The sequence below is a fragment of the Lycium ferocissimum genome, chromosome 8 (genome assembly GCF_029784015.1).
Source record: "Lycium ferocissimum isolate CSIRO_LF1 chromosome 8, AGI_CSIRO_Lferr_CH_V1, whole genome shotgun sequence".
NCBI lineage: Eukaryota > Viridiplantae > Streptophyta > Magnoliopsida > Solanales > Solanaceae > Lycium > Lycium ferocissimum.
In genome coordinates, this window is record NC_081349.1 from 51942137 (window position 1) to 51964416 (window position 22280).

General features: G+C 35.7%; 1 protein-coding gene across 2 annotated transcripts; it reads left to right on the forward strand.

Moving 5' to 3' along the window:
• The first annotated feature begins 4211 nt into the window (after positions 1-4211).
• Positions 4212-15174, forward strand: LOC132068725 (3-hydroxyisobutyryl-CoA hydrolase-like protein 3, mitochondrial). 2 transcript variants are annotated; one of them, XM_059462405.1, is made up of 10 exons: positions 4212-4547; positions 5236-5337; positions 8408-8460; positions 10015-10149; positions 10225-10321; positions 12658-12787; positions 13275-13453; positions 13885-14012; positions 14139-14317; positions 14397-14579. In XM_059462405.1, exons 1-10 carry the CDS (start codon positions 4361-4363, stop codon positions 14530-14532), a joined length of 1326 nt encoding a protein of 441 aa, XP_059318388.1. In that variant the 5' UTR covers positions 4212-4360; the 3' UTR covers positions 14533-14579. The 2 variants fall into 2 exon arrangements, with proteins under 2 accessions (XP_059318388.1, XP_059318389.1); XM_059462406.1 differs by lacking the exon at positions 14397-14579 and adding an exon at positions 14887-15174 and having other exon boundaries at positions 4216-4547; positions 14139-14240.
• Positions 15175-22280: the final 7106 nt, after the last annotated feature.

Below are 22280 nucleotides of genomic sequence, written 5' to 3' on the forward strand. Positions count from 1 at the left end.
TGGCGTGCAACACACCCATAAACAAGACTCTACTGGACACGGCTCGTAGACACACCCTAGGACAGAACTGCTCTGATACCACTTTTGTCATGACCCAACCGGAGGGCCATGACGGGCACCCGGTGCTATCTCACCCGAGCACCTCTAGTCGTATATTCACATTGACATTTAGGCGAGCCACATGGCTTACTCATAATTTATATGCATCAATAGTGCTAATCTCGTTAGGCAACAACACATTTATATCATCATCAATAACAATGCCCATATCTATATACACAAGCCGACGAGGCTATCAAAATGATATACAAAATATGAGCCAACAAGGCTAAGGACATCTAATCATATGCAACTGTCTACGAGCCTCTAAGAAGAGTAGAGTATGTCACATCATATAGGCGGGACAGGACCCCGCCATGCCCATAGGTATGTACACAAAAGAATAATACCAAAAGCTGTAGCTTCGTATGAAATGGAGCTCCTCTATGCAGTCCCTGAATAAGATATCTATGGATCAAGCCTGTCTCCCTGTCTACCTGCGGGCACGACGCAGCGTCCACAAACAAAAGGACGTTAGTACGAATAAAGTACTGAGTATGTAAAGCATAATCAACATCATAATAGGAGCATAAGAGACAGCATAAGATGGGAGAATCAGGAGATAGTAGCCATCATCGTAATTACTTACTTGTCTTTCATAGGGACCTTCCATTTCTAGTGCGTGCTCGTGTACATACATATACAAATATCCATATCCGTATCCATGTTCGTATCCGTATTCATATACATATTCGTATTCGTACTCTTATACATATTCACATCCATAGCATACCCGACCAGGAAGGTTCGATGGTTTCATATACCCCGCCATGACAAGGCTCGGTGTCATACATATCTGGCCCTACCAAGGCTCAATGTTATCCGTACCCAACTGCAGTGGTGTGCGCGCAATAGGTATCATACCCGGCCATATAAGCTCAGTGTTACATAATAGTCATAAATACTTAAATCTATATACGTAGGAGTTCATGAGTATCATCGTCATCATTGACATCATCATTTTCGTTATATCTATCCTTAGAGGATCAACTATCATATAAAAGAGGCAATAGAATCGTGAACGTATTGAGAATCGTAAGCTTTGGTAATATTAGAGATAGAGTCATTTGGAAGACATTTTGGAACTCATGAAAGGATACATATAGCAAGGGAACCATGCCTTAATGAAAGAAGGGTTAGCCTTACATACCTCTTTGTCTCCTTAACTATTTAACGTTCCCCGTTGAAGCTTGAATAATCTACATTTAGAAGGATTCATAACATGGTTAAGCCTGAATGATACTCCTAAATTCAAACTAGAATAATTCATGACCTAATGAAAATTGGGCAGCATTTCCCCTATTTCGTCAACTTCCATCGTATCACAAAATAACTCCCAACAACCACAATAATAGCCACACTATAATAATCAAGTATTCACATCGATTTAGCCTTCAAAATTCATCATTGTGTTCAACTTATACCAACAACTTCACACCCATTTAAGCACATTTCCGTACAATGCTTCCTCATCACTATTACTACCTTCCATAACAATATTATATCTATATTATACTAAGAATCATAACTCAAGTTAGCTTACTACTCAAAAACATTATAAAAACTACATTTAGAACTCATTTTCTACTTTTTCCTTCCACCCAAATTATTTAACAACTAAACATTCTTGATAATATGTAATAAGCATTAAAACTAACCTTTTATCCCATAAGAATGAGATTTGGATCAAGCTATCAACTTATATGAAAACCCTAGCTTCAATATCCAAAGAATTCTTGGAGTCTACTAACCCTAGCAAGACTTGTAACACATGGGTCTCTTGATTCTTGCCTCTTGATATTTAATCTCTCTTGGATTTTGTCTTGGATTAGTTTATGGAGTTGAAGAGAGGGTTTTTGGAGAGCTTTTGGATCTGATTTGGTGAAATAAAATGTCGAAAAGAAGTGGAGTGAATTATATAAAGCGGAACTTAAAATCCCGTCGGACAATTCTGCGCCCATTTTGACGGGTCGTAAAAATCCGTACGGACCGTCAAAATGGTCCGTTGAACTGTCCAGTCAAATATGGTTCACTGTGACCATTTGACGCTGGGCTGGTGCAATTTGACGGACCGTTGTTCCCACAAACTCCATTCCTTTATTTGCTTGTTCTTAAATCCTTCCATAGCTAATTTCATGGGCTTAAACCCTCATAACCATATTATGGGAACATGTAATCTCATATATCCTAAGGTAACTCTAGTTTCCACGATTAGGACAACTAACGCCTAACGAATCTCAACAGACGAAACTACGATGTGTAACAGGTACCCATCATGGCCCCTAGTCGGGGTCGTGACAACCAGATCACCATTCAAATCCATCAGCATCTGCACATGGAACTTCTCAATACTGAAAGTTTTGACAACTTCATCAGTGGAAGATCTGTCAATATTAGTCCCAATAGAAAATTCAACAGCCCCGGTCGTCCACCTTTCAAAAGAAGCAGTTTTATCCACTTCATTTTCTTCTTCATCTTTTTCCGATTCTTCATTGTCATCATTATTTTCATCATGTTCTTCTTCTTCTTCTTCTTCTTCTTCTTCTTCTTCTTTACTTTCTTGGCCAGAAACTCGTGCTTGAGAGGTTTCCTGTTCAGCAAGTTCTTTAGAAAGAATATTTGCCTATTTAGCAAGATCATCTAATGATGCCCCCTTGGCTCTTTTACTAACTGTGGATGATTCCTTCCCTTTTCTTTTTCATGGAGACATTTTATCTACACACAGGAGATAAATAATAATAATTTCAATTGATTTGTGCATCATTCAAAGTAAACAAATCATGAATTTTCACACCAGCTGAAGCATATGTTGCAACAAATGTGTAATATGTTGGAACAACTCCATCATATGTTCCAACAGACTAATCTGTTGGAAACCATTAGAACAATTGCTGCAGCTTCCTCAGCAACTGTTTTAACAATTTCCGTATTCACTTGCTGCAATAACCTCAACAACTGTTTGGGTTTTTACCAACAGATTAGCAATCTGAAGGACAACTCAGCTGTTGGGTAAAAACAAAACAAAGGCAAGGCCTTTTTTCCTATGCCTTACAAGGACAACAACATATATTTCACTATCAGCAATATTAGTGTATTATAAACACACAACCGTAAAAAATTGAACAAAATACACACCCTTGAAGACACCCTACCCATGTTCTTCCTCTTCTTCTTTAACCAAAATTCATCATTTTCATACTTTAATTTCAAAACCCTAAATTTTGAACCAGAAAAAACATCTATTTCACTACAAACACACAACCATCACAAGTTAAACAAAATACACCAACTTCAACTGTCAAACAAGTGTTGAAGTTGCTACAACAACTTACTCAGCTATTGGAAAAAATTCAAAAAAAAAAAATTCAAACCCTTTTTTCGAAACCCCAAGGAGAACAAGAACACAAACAGTACCAAAAACCATAATTTCACAACTACGCACACTATTTAAAAACACACAAACCCCAACAAGTGGAACAAATAGAGCAAATAAGGGTTTTGTCAAGCCTAACAAGCCATTTTTTCGAAATCCTAAGGAGAACGAGAACACAAACAGCACCAAAAATCATAATTTCACAGCCACATACACTATTTACAAACACACAAACCCCAACAAGTGAAATAAATACAACAAATAAGGGTTTCTCAAGCATTGAACAACAAAATAAACAACATTTAAGACAAACCCATGTTATTCTTCTTCTTCTTTGACCAAAATCATTATTTTCGCATTTTGATTTCAAAACCCTAACTTTAAAAAAGGAAAAAGTTGAGCGATTAGCAGCAGTGAAGACAGGGAGAAATGAGAGCAGCAATTCGTCGATTTGGCTTTTGAAGAGGTTGGTGAGGGACGGTTTTGAAGAAACAGTCGAGTTCCGAGTTCAGTTCGTGTCTTTGAAGGAGCAGTTGAGTTCGAGGAGTTCAGTTCGTGTGTCAATGAGAACTTTTGATTTGATATGGACCGAGATTGAATGTGAAATAAATTAAATGTGGAGTTGAATTAAATGGATTGGGGTATTTTTCATATTTTATAAAAGATAAAAAATATTTTAAAAATATTTTTTAAATTTCAAATTTAATTAGGTTTTAATTTTATTTGATTCCCACAAGTCACCTGACTTGAAAGTCACCTTTAATTAATTTTTCGAAGAATGTGTTACAAAGAGTAAAATGAAAGACAGTGAAAGATGTCAAGTCATTTTGGTGCCCAGATACCCAAAAAACTCATTGGAGCAGTAAGACTATCATTTGTGAGAAAAGGATGCTAAAAATTGTTCGATCCGCAAGTCTTCTGTTCAACCACCGCTCCCTATTACCTAATAACTACTCCAAATTTCGAAATTTGGCGATCATGGCCTCATCGGAATTAGTGAAGGGACGTGTGCACCCAAATGGTGTCGCTGTTATCACTCTCGATCGTCCTAAAGCTCTCAATGCTATGCACTTAGGTAATTGGCTGTTCACTTTTTCATACTACTCTCAGTTGACATTGCAGATTGTTTGTTTAGTTTTCTGGCTGCCTTTGGTGCCAACAACTTACTCCTGTTCACTTTTTCATACTACTCTCAGTTGACATTGCAGATTGTTTGTTTAGTTTTCTGGCTGCCTTTGGTGCCAACAACTTACTCCTCCTGTCCTAACTTATGTGGCACAATTTGGATTTAGAGTCAACTTTATTAATTTTGACTGTCAATTCGGGCATATACATTTTAGGTTTCTTAAAATAATTTTCATATTTGCAAACTATGTAAGAAGTTCCAGAAAAAATTCAAAATATTCAAAAGGCTTATGAAAATTATTTGCCCGAATTCACTGTCAAAATTACTCCCTCTGTCCTAATTTATGTGGCACAGTTTGGATTTCGACAGTCAAATTTATTACTCCTTCCATCCCAATTTATGTGGCACAGTTGGAGTTTCGAGAGGCAACTGAGTTTTTCTTTGGCTGGATTACTTTCTTTGCCCTTTAAAATATTTAAGTTGGTAATTATTCTGTTTTATAGTACTCTTTACATTGTTTCCATAAACTGATGTTATTATCATTATTATTAGTAGTAGTAGTAGCAGCAGTAGCATTATCATTATCATTTGCGTAGTTTGATCTGTTGCACTCATGTTTTATTGAAATATGATGCAGATATGGATATCAAATACAAGAGTTTACTGGATGAATGGGAAACAGACCCAAGGGTAAAGTGTGTTTTGGTTGACAGTAGCTCCCCCCGTGCCTTTTCAGCAGGTAACATGCTTTTCCTCATTTACAGGATCAATGCTTGCTGGACCTCTAGTTGGGAGTTTTGCATCATCTAGTTCCTAAAGTAGTTGTAACATTATATCATTATTCATTTTGTTAGAGCCCAACTATTAGATATGTTACATGTATCTCCTGTGCTACTAAGAGTTGAGGGTGACCATTCGTTGCCAATAAAGGTTTGAATACTAAGGGATTGTCGCCGAAGTTCAGGACAAAAGTGCACCGTTGTGTAAACACCACCCCCCCCCCCTCCTCTCCTTCTCCCTTTTTTTTTTTTCCCATCACGAGATTTGGCTTACAGTTAAAAGTGTCTGTCTGTTCGGAGGATCATGTTGTCTTGTATTTTTGGTGGTGTGTCAAAGCTGGTGTCGTCCACAGTATATTTTGGAGTTTGCTGTGAGCAAGCTTATTTGGATTAGACCAATCTAATCTAACTCTTAAAAGTTCCCCTAAAACTAAACAAGGATCACTTTTTCTGTCTGACACAGAAGAAGAAATGATCCTCCCAATAGAACCTTGCTGAAATCTAAAAGAAAAGGTTCGAACCATTAGACGCGGTATCTGATGCTCCGTTGTTGCTGCTGTTGCTACTGGAAGGTCTAAAGCAACACATACAACCCTTCTTTTTCTTCTTACTGGTCCTCCTCCCGATATGGATGAAGTTCTTCAGTATGATGACCGTACTGCTCCCGGGAAAACTCCTCCTAACTTTGCTTTTCTTTTCGTCATCCAGTTCCAGCAAAATGTACTGAATTTTCTGAATCTCTAGTTGCAACCGCCCCATCTTCTCAAACCTTTTCTCGCCTGTTCTGAAACTCTCTTCTGACGGATATTCATGACCTCTTTCGACTCTGCTGAACCACTGCTTCGAGAATATGATGTACTTTTCCTCTGTACTCTTCATCAATTAGCTATTCAAATTCACCAGCTGTATCACTGTTTCCTCAACTTCTTGTAGCTGCTCCTTAACTGTTTCATAATCAACATTTTTGGGTTTTCTGGCCTTTGTGTTTGCCTCCAATTTTCTTCTCAGGTTATTCTTGATTTGCCTCAGACGAGTTCATTGATAGCTCTAACTTGTCCACACCCAACTCCTCCACTTCTGATTCTGTTGGTGGATGTTTGCCTTTCCACTCCAAATTGGTAATCTGATTGTGCATGATGGGCCCCACTGGTGGATGATTTACCCGTTTCTTGAAATTCTTCACGCTACGACTGTGGCTACCACCTTCTGCAGTTTCCCACAGTTCAAGCATCTGATCATCTGATCTCTCTGCTGCAGAATTGGCTCTTCTAATTCTTTCCCGTGAGCTATCAGAGACATGATCAAGTGGTATATCTTTCATTTGCGTCCCCTTTTTGACTTCAAAGGACTTGGGTTTTGTCTTTCGTCGATTACGATCATCGTCATGCTCATTCTGATGACTACTCCTTCCTGCAAGCTCATGTTTCTCCCGATCCAAACTGTGCCGAGGAGGTTTTATTGCCTCAATTTCACTCGCACAACTATCTCGACCAGGCTTGATGTGTAAAGGTTGATGCAAAACAGGCTTGTTTATACCTTCCACTACTTTCTCAACTGCTTTAATCTTAGTCCTCAGCTCCTGCAAATCAAGAAGGCCTTTTGGCATGATATATTGAACATCCGTCAGCTTGTTGGAGCTAATTTGATCTGAATGAACCTCAACTTCAACACACTGCAAATACATGCAGCAAGAAAAAAATTCAGCAAAAAGTTGGATATCCATTTTGAAGTACTAATATATGTTCTGGAGCACTTAACTAAATTTTGAAAACAAGATTTCAATATGCTCACAAGTAAACTCCGCATAAAATACTAATGTTAAAAATGTTTGTTCAATTAGATATCCATTGACAATCTATTGCAGGTTATGACTCTCAGAAAATATAAAAGTAGTTTAGCTCTAAGACACGAGATATCATGATAGAAACTCGTCACTGGGACTTGCTCTTAAAAAGTGAAGTTACAATCCTCAAGCAAGAATATTAAAAGAAACTCTTGGTCAAGAATTGTAATAACAAGTAAAGGAAGATGCATTATAAGTATACTTCAGTGACATATGAAGGAAACTTGGAGATATCAAATCATTAATTGATGTTTTAAAGCAATGGGCATGTACAGAAAGACCAGAGTTTCATTCAAACCCAAACATAGCTATATTATTAGCTGTAGTAATTAGTAAGTAATAGAGAAAAGGAAAAAAAACCAACATTGCATACATATGAGAAAGTACATTACCTTTGATTCCTGAGAGCGAGCTAGATTAAGTTTCATGAGGAGCAGAGCATTATGCTCAAGTGAAACGACGTCATCCCTCAGAGAAGCTACTACAGGAGCATATGAATGTAACTGTGACTTCAGTTCTCCAATTTCACTTTCCATCGAAATCATTTTTACGTTCATCTGTTGAATCTCCAAATCTTTGGAAGCATTTTTATGCTCGAGTCTTTATTACACCGCAGTCAACTCATTCATTTTGTTTTCTAGTAGTACTTCACGAACGGAGGAGATCTGGAGATCAAAATAAAAGGTTGCTGCCTCTGCCTCTATAGTTCAAACTCATTTTTTCTCTTGGAGCTCCGAACTCAGATATTCTTCTCGCATTCGTTGCTCTGAAGTCAGATATTCTTCTCGCATCTGGAAGCAAAAACTGATTAAAGAAGTAGCATTAAGATAGAAAGCAGTTCACATCAAGAACACTGACCCAATAAGATTTAGAACAAAGGATTGGATCTTTATAACAAAACCAAAATCAGAAAGTTACCCAAGATTACAGAAATCTGAATAACTCAGAAGCCTGATTAGCAGGTGTGATTGTCAAAAACCAACTAGCTGCTTCCTTCCCTCTCGCCCCATTTCCTTTCTTGTTCTACCTTTGTCATCCAGTCTCTCTCTCTCACACACACACTACTCCAATAGCCCATCTCCACTTTATCCTCTAGTTGGTACTGTAGTTTCATTTGCTGACATTGTCTTGATTAGTTGATGCTAATATGATGATGGATAATGGAAGTTCTAGTGATTTACCTGCAGGTGGTGATATCAAGCAGATCGCGACCAAAAAACAGCAGTCAGATATGATTGAGGTTAGTGTCCTGCAAATATGAATAACTGATGGCGGTTGTGTCTACTCAGCTAAACAAGTCCCCTACTCACAACAAACTGCACTATCTGTAGAACACACACTACGATTACCAGCACCTTTTGCTAGTTTGGGTCGTAATAACTATCCAAGGAACCATTGTCTTATTTCCAATTATGTCTCTACAAAAAAAATACATGCAGGGCCTTTTTATCTATGGTGAAAGAAGTAATTGACTAATAGTTTGTGGCATAAGACTTAGGCCTCATTTGTTTTCATTCAGATTAAGACGTCTGAATCTTAATGCATATCTGAATGATTAAGATGTTGTCTCTAGATCTGAACACTGAATGATTAAGACTGTTTGTTTTTCAACATCTGAATGTGCATAATGTATTTATTTAAACATAATAAATATACAATTAAAATAAAAAATAAATATAAATCTAATAAAATAAATTTATTATATGGTTAAAAAATGAAATATTTATTTTCGCTAGTGATGGTGGAGATACTTTGGCGGTGGTGATAGTTGTGATGGTGGAGGTGGTTAATGGTGGTGGGGTAAGGGGTGGAGAGAGGGTGCGGTGGTGTTGGGAGGGTAGGGGTGGCCACAGCAGCAGTGGTTGTTTATATAATTATAATGATAAAGGTGGTAGGTGTAGTAGCGAACAGTAATGGTTGTCAGTGGGGGTTGTGATGGCGAAGGTGGCCGGTGGTTGGCGATGGTGGTGATGGCAGAGGTGGTTAGTGAAGGTGCGGTTTTTTTTTGGGGGGGGGGGGGGGTGGTGAAGAGTGGGTGGGTAGGAGTAGGTAGGGGAATGGGATGGGCTGTGGAGGTGCTGGTTGTGATGACAAAGGTGGTTAGTGGTGGTGGGATACGGGTGGAGAGGGCATAGGGTGGTGGGGGTGGGGTGGGGGTAGAGCTGGTGGATGTGAACAGTAATAAAAATTATCCATTCAAAAATACCTCCGAATGATATTAAGACTTTGTTCAAGATCTCAATGATAAAGACCTATTCAGACCAAATAAGTACTTAGATCTTAATGTAAACAAATGCACTTAATGGCCTAAGGTTTGAACCATTCAGATTCAGACCTCCATTAAGTGCAAACAAGTGAGGCCTTGTATAATTTGATATTTCCTAATTTTAAAAATTGGAAAATTTATATGAAAGAGACATGAAATTGGATCACATGTAAAATTAGTAATGGAAGTTATGAAACATCGTAGGCTCAGAAATAATAAAAAAAATGTTCCCTGTATAGTACCGTAGAGAAAAGTATTATGTGGAATCATAAGTTGCTTCATTATGCTAGGAATCTAGGAGCGTCTCTTTCCCAGGCACACACGTGAATCTAGGAGCCTCTTAACACCAAAGCATCGCCAGTACATGCTCCGATCTTATTCTTCCTACTTTATACAGCAGTTTTAGATCCCCCTGTGTAATGCTTGAATGTGTTATTTTATGCTTATATTCAATTGAATACTGCAGCTGCGTTAAGGGGCCTTTGTGTAAAAGTAGAAATCAATATCCTTTCCAACAATATGTAACAGGTATTCACGGCTGAGTATCCTATAATATGTAAAATCTTCGAGTACAAAAAGCCTTACATCAGCTTCATGGACGGCATTACAATGGGCTTTGGAATTGGTTTATCTGGTCATGGTCGTTACAAGCTTATCACAGAGGTATTTCTCTACCTCGATGGAGAATTACTCGTTTTTGCAAGTAACATCTTATTTACACTTGTTATTTTTCTCTAGAGGACTGTTCTAGCGATGCCAGAAAATGGAATTGGTTTGTTTCCGGATGTTGGTTTTTCGTATATAGCGGCACATAGTCCAGGAGAAGGCACAGTTGGTATATCTTCTTCTATTCAGTTAGAGTGTTTTTGCTGAGCAAATTCCAATGGCGCTATCTTGTTGCATGAAAAATTACTTAGAAGAGAAATAAAAGATGGAAACTCATATAACTGGGGCAGAAAGTTTTATTTCCTCTCTAATAGCTTAAGTTTGGTTAACGAGATGAAGTTATAGGAGTTAACTTGGTAAGTGAACTCCCTCATCTAGGGATGGAAGATTACAAAAGGTATTGAAGAATATCTAGGTGCGAAAACCAGCAAGTGAAGCATGCAGCCATCTGTGTCTGTATGTTATTGAATTCTACTGATAGGGCTTCTAAAATTTGGAGGTAGTAATTATGATCAATGTTTCAGAACTTTCTGAGGTGTCTTAGGTGATTTCCTGCTTTTATGAATTTTATTGTAGGAAGAAATATGCTAAGTGTGTTGATCTGTAATTGAGGAGCTTTCCAGTTGTTTCTTTGATAAAAGAATACCTCATAACACTTGATTCCACTTCATGCATGTCCACCTGTTGTTTATAAACACATTCCTGTCCAGTGTTGTGAAAGGCGAGAGGTGTGGCGAGGCGTGGCTCTGCTGCCTTTTAGGGCTGTGGCGAGCTCACCTTCAAAAGGCGAGCCAAAGGCGCTAATGGCGCCGAGGCGAGGCGCCACTTGTGGCGAGGCGACAGTGGGTATTTTTAAAAAAAAAAAAAAAAAAGCAATTAAAAGTTGAAGACTTAAATGAAAACAACGGCTAGGGTTTTTTTTTCCTCTCTTCTCCTTCAAGCTTTTCAGGTACGCTCTATTTCTCCTTCTTCTGCTTCTTCTTCAGTTCTTCTTTCTTCCTCCTCTGTTTTCTTCTTCTGCTTCTTCTTCTGTTCTTCTTTTTTTTTTTCCGGCGACTCCTCTGTTTCCGGCGACTTCTGCAATTTTTTTTTCCTCCTTCTATTCTCTTCTTCTTTTTCTACTCTGTTTTTTTCTCCTCTGTTTTTTTCTTTTTCTATTTTCTCCTCTGTTTTTTTTTTTTTTCTCAACTGCCAGTGAGGCAGTGACTGTATTTTCTCCTCTGTTTTTGCTGTTCAATAATTATTGAGTCATTGACTCATTCAAGTTCTAAACTTTTAGAATCTACTATCTACTTTTAATTTTTGAATTGAAATATTTGCTAATATGTTATTGCTAGTGAGATTTTGATTATTTATATATGCAATTAAATATTTTAATTTTTTGGTATTTATTGGCGCCGCGCTTCAAAAAGGCGAGCGCCTCGCCGCAAGGCGAGGCAGGCCCTTGTCGCCTTTTGTCGCCGCGCGCCGTCCAAGACACTGTTCCTGTCATGCATCAGAAAACAATTATTTCTGAAGAAAAAGGACATTAACTCTCTGTTTGTACATTACCTGCTGCAGATCCGCTTATTGAGTATTTAACTCTAACGCGATATTAGGACTATGAATCTTGTTTGTGATTTTGGTGAATGCACTCTTGAGTTTACTGATTCAAGTGATAACCAAAATGAGTCATTCGTGCAAGCGCTGGTGAAGTCTATCCTTGGTTGCAGGCAAATGTTAAACTTATATTTGTCAAAGGGTGTTGATCTTGAACCATGGGGAGAACCTCTTGGGAAGCAGTGGTGATGAAATAAAGTTTGTGAATACCCACAATTATATATATATCACATGCATCATTTTACAAGATTAAGCTTTTTTGGGGAAAAAAAAAAAAGAGAAGACTATTTGTAGCATGAATAGCATGAATCTGTTTGTTTCATGTATGGAGAAGAAAAAGTCCATCAATGTACTGCTGTGTGTTTGCATCTGATTCCTCTTAATAACTTCTACTATATATTTTATTTTATATGATGGGGTTTGACTGGACACGGAGTTTAACAAATTAATATGACTTGTTTATCATATTAAAGGTGGTGAAAGAAAGTCATTAAGTAATAAGGGCAAAATTAGTTTGATAGAGAATTGATCCCATCAAATTTAGAGCTGAAATTAATTAATAAAATTCTGGCGGACATTTTAGAATCATAGAGTATGCAAAAATGGAAAGAGTGTCGTATAAATTGAAACAAAGTGAGTGTCCCTTAGTAAAATTATTAATGTTAATAAGGTAAAAAAAAGAAAATCAAGAGTGCTTAGTGCTTGGTCCCAGATAGCAGCTCCTGATGAACTGCCCAGCTAGGCACGAGATGCCAAGTGAGAACTTTCTATCTCACTTTTCTGCTAGCATGCATCCATATTTTGTTGGACGGCGATAGGTGATGAATGATGTATGTGTGTGTTATGGTAGAACTATCTTCCTCAGTCCTTTCCTATGTGTTTGTTTAATCAATTCAGCTATTGCAGGTGCTTATCTTGGACTGACTGGAAGTAGGATATCAACACCTGCTGATGCTCTTTATGTTGGTCTGGGAACTCATTATGTCCCGTCTGCAAATTTGGGTACATTGAAGGAAGCTTTGCTTGCAGCTAAATTGTATTTCCCAAAATTTTGAACTATTCTCTTAGTAATGTGAAGCCCATGCACTGAATGTCATTTTTTTATCAATTACTCAGATCCATGAGACATGTGGAACTACTTGGCCTATTGAGTCCCTTTATCTTGTTTGTGCTGCTCAAATTAGATGATTTTGCACTTCTATGCGCATGTAAAAACTTTTGGTGTCCACATCCCTTAGGTTGTGTCTTTTCTCTTCAAATCCTTTAATGATTTGCCTTTGGAGGAAGAGATTCCCCAAAATTGGGTAGACTTCTTTTCCAATGTTTGAAACTGTTTTAGTGCTTCTGTTGCTGGATTCTAATCATCACTTCATGAGGCACATCTGGTGCTCAGGATTCTTCTTCAGATACTTGAAAATATTGTTTCTTATGCCTTCTGACAAGTGTGTGTTGTGCTACTGATACAAATCAATTTAGTTATATATTTCAACTTTGAAATAGGCTGTTCTGTTTTGTTAAAACAGTTTCGAGGATCCAGATGAGGAAATAAAAGAACTGTTAACGAAGTACAGCAGCAAACCTGATTCAGAACCCCGTTTGAAGTCACTTTTACCCAGAATAGTTTCTACTTTTGCTGGTAACAAGTCCATCAGAGAGATACTAGAGGAGCTAGAAAATCATCAGCAAAGCGCTGATACATTGGGTAAGGTTTAGCAGTAAGACTTTTCTGCATAGATGAACTTTTCGACATAGATGAATTCATGTGCTCTCTTTTTTATACTAATATTTTCTCCATAAATGAATCTCAATCTTATTTTATACTCCCTCTGTCCCAATTTAAATGACACACTTTCCATTTTAGTCTGTCCCAAAAAGAATGCCATCTTTCTATAATTAGAAACAAATTAACTTTAAAATTCCCCTTTTACCCTTAATGAAATGATTTATAGTCATACAAATGTCTAAGGTTTGTTTTAGACCACAAAATTTGCAAGACTTTCTTTTTTCTTAAACTTTGTGCCTAGTCAAATGGTGCCACGTAAATTGGGATGGAGGGAGTACTTCTTACCAATGCGTAAAACTTAGAGACATGCTTAACTTTCATTTTCATGTGTAAGTTCATCTTCTTGACAGTGGCAGAATGGGCCAAGGATGCTCTGCAAGGGCTTAGAAAGGGGGCCCCTTTTTCTCTCTGTCTCACCCAAAAGCTCTTCTCTAAAGTTGCATCTGCACGTGGCAAAAATGAGAACGACTTATCCAGGGTGAGCTTCCCTCTAGGTTGTGTAGTACTATGTAATTCTTTTTTTTTTTCTTTCTAATAGTTTTTTTCATCTTTCATTTTTCACGAATGATTAAAATCTCTATTTTCTGTCATCTTTAACACTCAGCTCACTGGTGTCATGAGAACTGAATATCGCATTGCTATAAGGCAGACTCTACGGGGCGACTTTGCTGAAGGTGTCCGAGCAGTGTTAGTGGACAAGGATCAGGTTTGTTTCTTACGCCGCAAGCCCATGATACTGCAAGTCTGCAACTGCATTAATGTTGGTTTCAGGGGCGGAACTAGGTACAAAGGGTGTTTACCTGAACCCCCTTTGCCGGAAAATTACATTGTATATATAGGTCATTTTTTCTTTTTTATGTAGCTATATTAAAGGATGGACCCCCTTGAGATCAAATGAAACGCTTAACCCAGTGGTAAGGGGGTTCAAAATTGTGGTTGATGGTGCAGGTACGAAACTTGCTAGCGACAATTTTTCTTTTAGCCGAGGTGTTTTCTAAGCTATTTTTAAATAAAACAAACGACTTTGTTTTTATCTGTTTTGTTTCGTTTTTTCCCCCCGAAATTGTTACAGATTGGGATTTGGGTTAAATCTCTAATTTTTGAAATCACGTTTTGAAAACCAGAGGGTTGGGTTTGTGGTTTTAATGTGTAGTGTATCTTTTTTAATAAGGTTTAACTAAGCTAGTTAATACTTTGTTTCGTTTTCTTTGAAGATTGAATAAAGTTCCTGATTTGTTTATTCTCTCTCTTTTTTTTTTTTTTTTTCCACAATGATGCTACTCTAATGAATTGTTGGTATTGAGGATTTACAATTTGCAGGAAACTAAAACCATTAATGATTGTGTTTTCAGAACCCAAAATGGAAACCATCTTGCTTGGAGGAAGTTAGCGATAGTGAGGTGGAAGCTCTTTTTGAACCTTTGAGCCCAGATATTGGAGAATTGAATGTCTGAGTGTACCTGGATATATCTGTATCTTTCCAGCAGTAAGGAATAAAAATGATTCTCTTTTGGTCAATTAAAATACATGTTTACGTGGTTAAACCCAAATAATGCTATTCAGATGTTGGCCATTATCTGTCATGTGATTTATGAGGAAATAAAGTGCTGCTGATAAAAGGGATATTAGCTCTTGAATGAGTTTAGCTTCTATACGGTAGACAGTTGTAATATTTTTTTTTATGCTGTTGAGTTACTTGAAAGGTAATTACAGTAATTACCCTTAACAAGTGGATTAGTAACTTAGAAAATAAAGCCATCTACCTTCAACCGTTAGTTAAATTACATTGATGTGGTAATATGTTTATTAAAGTAGTCAGTTGAAATAATTAAATTAATCCCTTGTGATTTTTTTAAGCAAATAGTCCACCAGGCCAGCTTGCCTAGTGGTTAATACTGGGGGTGTACAAAGTAAATTGATAAATCGCACCAAACCGATAAATAGAGTCAAATCGAGAAAAAAATCCGACTAGTGGTTTGGTTTGACTTGGTTTGGTGTTGGAAAAAAAAACCCGCCCATCATTGTTGGGTTTGGTTTTAGCTAAAAAAAAGTCAAATCGACCCGAAATTACGTGTATTCGATTTAGGTTTTATATTCCATGGATGTTAGTAACTTAAATAAAGTTCAAATCAAAATCAACTCAACAATAATGCTAACAAAAGAAATTTAATTCTAACACTAGAAATGACAGTAATGTTGGATATCTATTCTTTAGTTTTGCATAATTGGTTTAGAGCGAAAAAATACATAGCTTAATTTTTTTCTTTGTCATGTAATTAATAATTATTAGTCGTACTTATTTTAGCATAACTTAGTATTTAGATTAAAGTAATTTTCTTTATGGCTTATTAATTAACAATACTTATTTTAACCGATTTTATTATCTTTTTTGTTGAATATTTTAATACGATGTCATCACCCATCTCACATTTTGTGTTATTTTCTTAAGAAACACCTTAGTTATAGGTTGTATCTTACTAGGACTAAAGAAATATTTGAAGTAAAAGTCATATGCTTTGTATGAAGACTTTTTCGGAAAAAACCCAAAAAATCCGAATAAACCGAATAATCCGAGAAAACCCGAAGTTGAAAAACCCGAATTTTATTGGTTTGGTTTGGTTTATAAATTTAAAAACCCGACGCATTTGGTTTGATTTGATATTTGAAAAATCCGAACCAACCCGGTTCATTTACACCCCTAGTTAATACTATAATCAAACAAAGAAAAGGTCTTACAGAAAAATAAAATAGTAATCTATATTAAAACCGAAAAAATCTACGTAATTTGCTCTCTTCACTCGTTCAGCAGTAGATAAGATATGAGTAAAACTTGCAAATGAGGTAACTGGGATGGTGACATGAGATACGCAACATGCTACATTCTTTCGTTTTAATTTATGAGAATTGATTGAACACAGAGGTTAACAATAAAATAAAAATCTTTTGAACTTAGCAATTTTAAATATGTCATAGCATTAATTTGTCTAGATATGAGGTTTTTGATACTTGTGGTGTTAAATATACCATTATATTGTATGTGTATAAAAACTTATTATTAAGGATAAATTGAGATCTCGAAGTTAAATTATTTTTAAATTTTAAAAGTCATCCTTTTTCGGAAAAGGGCCAAAATTACCCTTGAGCTTTCAAAGACTTTTTATTTATACCCTTCGTTATACTATTGGCTAATTAAGCCACTACCGTTATACTATATATGGTGCAAAAATACCCTTAATCTAAACGGTGTGTCACGTGCCAAAATCCCAAACGTTTCGCCCATTTTCCCCCAATAATTTTTACCCGACCTTAATTTACCCAATCATATCCCGACCCGACCTGTTCCCCTTTAATTTACCCCAAATAACCCCTAAAAATAACACTCCCTCTCTCTCTCTCTCTCCTCTTCTCGCCGCCATGCAGCCATGTAGGTTAATAAATAAATGAACTTTCCATAAATGTTAAACAATAAAAAAAATACTAAGGGATAACAAGACTACAAGACACCACACAACCAAACATAAATTAAATGGAATGTTTGTCCCACACTAAGCAATATAAAATTCTGGAGAAAGTATAAAAAAACGTGAAATTGTTTAACATATAAACATTGACTACATTCCCCAACATTGACAACATTTTTTCTTCATAAATCAACCCATGCCATAAAGCAGTAAACAAATTCAGAACCACACTAAGCAATATAAAATTCTGGAGGAACTATAAAAACATGGAATTGTTTATCCCAGACACACACTTAACATGGAATTGTTTAACATATAAATATTGACTACATTTCCCAACATTGACAACATTTTTTTTACATAAACCAACCCAAACCCTTAAGAATATGACAAATAAGGTAAAAACCCTAAACAATACCACCTTTCAATATACTACCAACCTCACATTAATATCAGGACCACAAGCACACACAAAAACCCTAAAACCACTAAAGCAAGACCCCAAAACCAAACCCTAAATTTAACCATACCTACCTTTCAATATAACCACCAACCCCACATTAATATCAGGACCACAAGCCCACAAAAGCTGAAACCAACCCTAAAATCACTAAAACAAAACCCCAAAAGCAAAACCTAAATTTAACCATACCCGCCCATTTCGGGACCGCATTCAAAAGAACATGAAAACACATTTAACACAAAAAAAAAAAAACAACTAAGACAAAAGAGAATCTAATGAAAAAGTTTAAATCGGAACTTATTAATCTACAAACAAACCCAGAAATGGAAAATATTTAAAAACCTTAAACAAACCCATGTAATAACTTAAACGCAGAAATGGACAATATGTGATGATGAAAATTGTACCTTTTGAGCCTTCAAATCCATTGAAATCGCGACATGAAAGAACCTAGGGTTTCTAAGCTAGTCGGCTACGACAATGAAGAGAGAGAGAGAGTGTTTGGGGGGGGGGGGGGGGGGAATTATTTTAGGGGTTAATTGTGGGGGTAAATTAAAGGGGAACGGGTCGGGTCCGGGTTTGGTTGGGTAAATTAAGGTCGGATAAAAATTATTGGGAGGAAATGGGTGAACCGTTTGGGATTTTGACACGTGGCACACCGTTTAGATTAAGGGTAGTTTTGCACTATAGTATAACGGTAGTGAGTTAATTAGCCAAATAGTACAACAAAGGGTATAATAAACAATTTCTGAAAGTTCAAGGATAATTTTGGCCCTTTTTCATTTTTTTTTTTTTTTTTTTTTTTTTTTAACGGACTAAAAAGAAAATGGACAGGAGGAAAAAATATATTGTTTTTATCTTATTAGCCCCTGGCACCTTGTTTGGTCCTCCTATGTGATGTTGCACCATTATTATTAGTCCCTTTATTCATACCTTAAGACTACTGTTTTTAATATTTTTTTTAATTATACATAGGCCCGTTTGTCTTAGCTTAAAAAAAATAGCTTATAAAGTCATCAAAAAAATAAGTTGGCTACCCCAACTTATTTTTTTGAGCTTATTTTAAGCACAAAATGGCTTATAAGCTGGCCAGCTAAACACTTAAAAAAGCTGAAAATAGCTTATAAGCTGTTTTCAGCAACTTATAAGCTAAGCCAAAGGGTCTCATAGTGGAAGCGTAAGGGAGAATGGGGACGGGTGGAAAACTAAATTCTCATTAACAAGGTGAAAATTCAACCAACTGATTACTAAAATTTGTCACTCGACTGTTAGAAGTATTTATTTCCCAAAAGCTTTTTTATTTTTACTAGATTGTATATTTACCAAGATTATTTGTGTAGATTGTTTTCTCCGAGTAATTAGATTAATATAAATTAATGATTAAAGAGTGATAGAAATTGTGAATACAACAACATACCTAGTGAGATCCCACAAAGTGGGGTCTGAGGAGGGTAGAGTGTACGCAGACCTTACCCCTACTTTTGGATGTAAAGAGGTTGTTTTTGGTAGACCTTCGGCACAAGAGCCAACAATTCAGGGCAGTATAAAAAGCATGGCAAAATAATATAGAAAGCAGGATAAAGTTGACTGAACAAAAAGGAGCCGTAACTTCCACAATTTAATGCGCTAATCGAAGTACAAGTAACAACAAATAGTAATAGAAATTGAAAGACAAGAAACTACAAGAATAATACTACGACTACTAGTATGAAATGATAAGTAGGACAATACTCAACTACTTACTAACCTTCTATCCTAACCCGTGTCACTTTAACCTCATATCAAAAGTCATGTCTTCAGCAAACTGGACCTGCGCCACATCCTGTCTAATCACCTCTCCCGAATACTTCTTTGCCCTAATTTTTTTTTTCATTCTTCTATTTGCAATGGAGTGTGGGAAACTGCTTTGACAGTGGAAAGATGGAGAGGGATGAGTGCATCTAATACTACGATTTTAAATGCTCCCAAACTTCTTTTTAGATTCATATTTTGTAGATTTCATGGGTGACTATTTATGTAGTTTAGTACACGAGGTGAAAAATTTTTCTGGTCTCTTTCTCTGTTTCATTTTTTGGTCATAGGGCCTTCTTTGGCCATGTACTAATAGTTGCTGTTTCTAGAAAAATAAAATTTCAAAGGCACTTTTCCATAAACATCTTTTTCCCCAAACAAAAACTTTCTAACTTAGCTAAGTTTTTCCACCAACAAATGATATGTTGTTACAGCTTTCTGACACGAAAAGAATTTTCTCGCAAAAAAAATAAAATCAAAAGAGACTTCCTACTCCTACTACTCCTTTTTCTTCTTGACTAGTTTTCGAATGTCAAATAGACTTTTAAATTGATATAAAAATTATTTTAAATGTAGGTGTTGATCAACACGAAATTCGAAGGAAGAAAGTACAAACTTAAAATGATGCATATATAGATCATATACTTCATTTCTACGTAGTTATGAACTATCTAAAATAATCAAACTTTTCAATCGTGTATAGCACAAAACCAAAAACTTCATTCGACACACTACATCATTTTAGTGGTACTAATTTTTTAAATTTTAACTACATTCATACACTAACATGGTTTTAGTGGTACTAATTTTTAAAATTACCAAAAAACTTAATGACAGGGCCGGGGAAATGTATATTAAGTTTCCCTTCTCAGGAGAACTTACTCGATTATAATCTAGGTTCCAAAAGTTGTTTCTTCTTTTGGATTTCCACCGGTTGGGGTCCAACTACTCCGAAGGAAGGTAAGTGTTCCTATCAAAAGGGACTCCGTAGCTTATTCTAAATTCTGAAATCTAGAATAAATTAGTTTTTTATCATATGCATGAATTTTTCAAGAAAGATTCTTAGAGCTATTCCTCAAGCTGCATGATTTTACTTTGGATGATAATAATTGATCATGATTCACTGTACTGACAACACTATTTTGATGCTTACAAAATAATGTCAATTAAATTAGCCAATATATAAATGGTGGTGAAAATGGAAATTACCTAATGGGATATTATGATGATTTCACCAGATTATTTGGGGAGTTGTATGTGGAGGTTCCTTTGATTATTGTAAACTAGTGAAATAGGCCGCGTTTCGCGTGGTTGTAAACATCATTAGTAGATTTATACTACTTGATACTGTTATAAATTGATTCAAGATAGAATAGATTAAATTTACAATGTCAGCATATGATAATTAATTTTATTTTTAGACGTCTAATTAAATCATAATTATAAATACTTTTGTTATAAATACTTTTGTTAGAAGTAGAACTTAAATGAACTACATTTCTCATTAGCTTATCTTCAAACTGATAAAACAGAAAAGATGTGCACATATATGAGCAGAACTTTAGTACGTAAATTTGGATCTCCTGGTACTTATTATTAAATACAAGTCTTTAAGTCTTTTGATATATTTACTCATTAATAATAGAGATTTTGTATTTTGATATATTTATTTAAGCTCCAATATACTTGGCTAAATTCATAATTAGTGGTAGTAATTCAACTGAAAATCTTTTGATCTGAACAAAGCTACAAAAAATAAACCCATAATCAAATTACTCATGTAAATAAAAGTTCTACCACATGATGAAATAAGTTTATTCGAATAAAAAAAAAATAGCAATTCAAACACAATTCACTCATTTTCATAGAAACTAAATCTTGTAACTTTAAATCTGACAAATTAATTTCGAATTTTTTATCATCAATCAATGAAGTCTAGAAGAAACATCCCCTATTCATGGACAATGTATCAACCCGTGTGACAACCCATGAAAAAATAAGGAAAACGAACAAAGGAAAAATAATTTCTTTACATAAAATAATAAATAAAGAAGAAACAAAACCCAAAAGATCAAAAGAAGCACATATACAATGCGTATTAAGTAAAATTACGCTGTCTAAATACCTAAGTTACAAGGAAAAAAAAAAAAAAAGGAGATACCTTTTCATGAAGAGCAGACTCATTTCGATCGCAACCACTACTCATAATTCTCTCTGCACTTCGAGTCATAATTCTCTCCGACTTCTTCAAAGTGCACCATCTTCTTGGACACTTTTTAATCTTCAAAGTTTCACTTTATTGAAAGAATCACTCATTTTCTCAAATTTAAATAGAAATACACCTGCCAAGTTAGTTACATACTTTCAAAAGTTTGAATTTTTTGGATCTTTCACCTCACAACCTAAAATTAGATTTTGCTACTTTTATGCGACCCAATATTAAAGGGAAAAGAAAACACAAAAAAGTGTTATAATGGTTTAAGAAACCATACCTTTTCAATTTTTTCCCAAATTGGCGTGAAATTTTCGACACGTGAATGTCAATTTCACTTCACTACGGTTTCAATTTTGGTTGATGGCTTGATATTAAGAGCGATTTCTTTGACATCAAACTTCCATATGATAAAACGTCGTGAGCAATATTAATTTGTTTTGAATCTACTTAAATAGAAAGACACCACGCCTATTAGACAATGATACTGCTCTAATACAAATAAAAGTAACAATAAAAGAAGAGCATATATATATACCGTAAAAGAAAGTAATGCCTTAGCTAAAAGTGTCCTATAAAAATATAATTGTGTCCCCATATGCTGTAGTTGCCCCTTAAAAGAAACGGAAAGATTTATGAATGTACTAATTTCACAAAAAAGTAGAGCATTATATTTGTTATAGGAAAACTACCAAATTAAATCACTTGAGTGAAGTTTATACCAGAAGAAAAGAATATTATAGGAAAAGAAATTATTATTACAACAAAAATTAACTTACCTCTAAAAAAAAATTCTTTTGGGTGACAAGTTTCACAGTC

Coding starts and splice junctions, on each gene's coding strand:
- LOC132068725 (XM_059462405.1), top strand. CDS start 4,361: ATGCTAAAAATTGTTCGATCCGCAAGTCTTCTGTTCAACCACCGCTCC. Junction 14,013..14,138: donor ATGAGAACGACTTATCCAGG/GTGAGCTTCCCT, acceptor TTTAACACTCAG/CTCACTGGTGTCATGAGAAC. Junction 14,318..14,396: donor GGTTTCAGGGGCGGAACTAG/GTACAAAGGGTG, acceptor TTTTTTATGTAG/CTATATTAAAGGATGGACCC.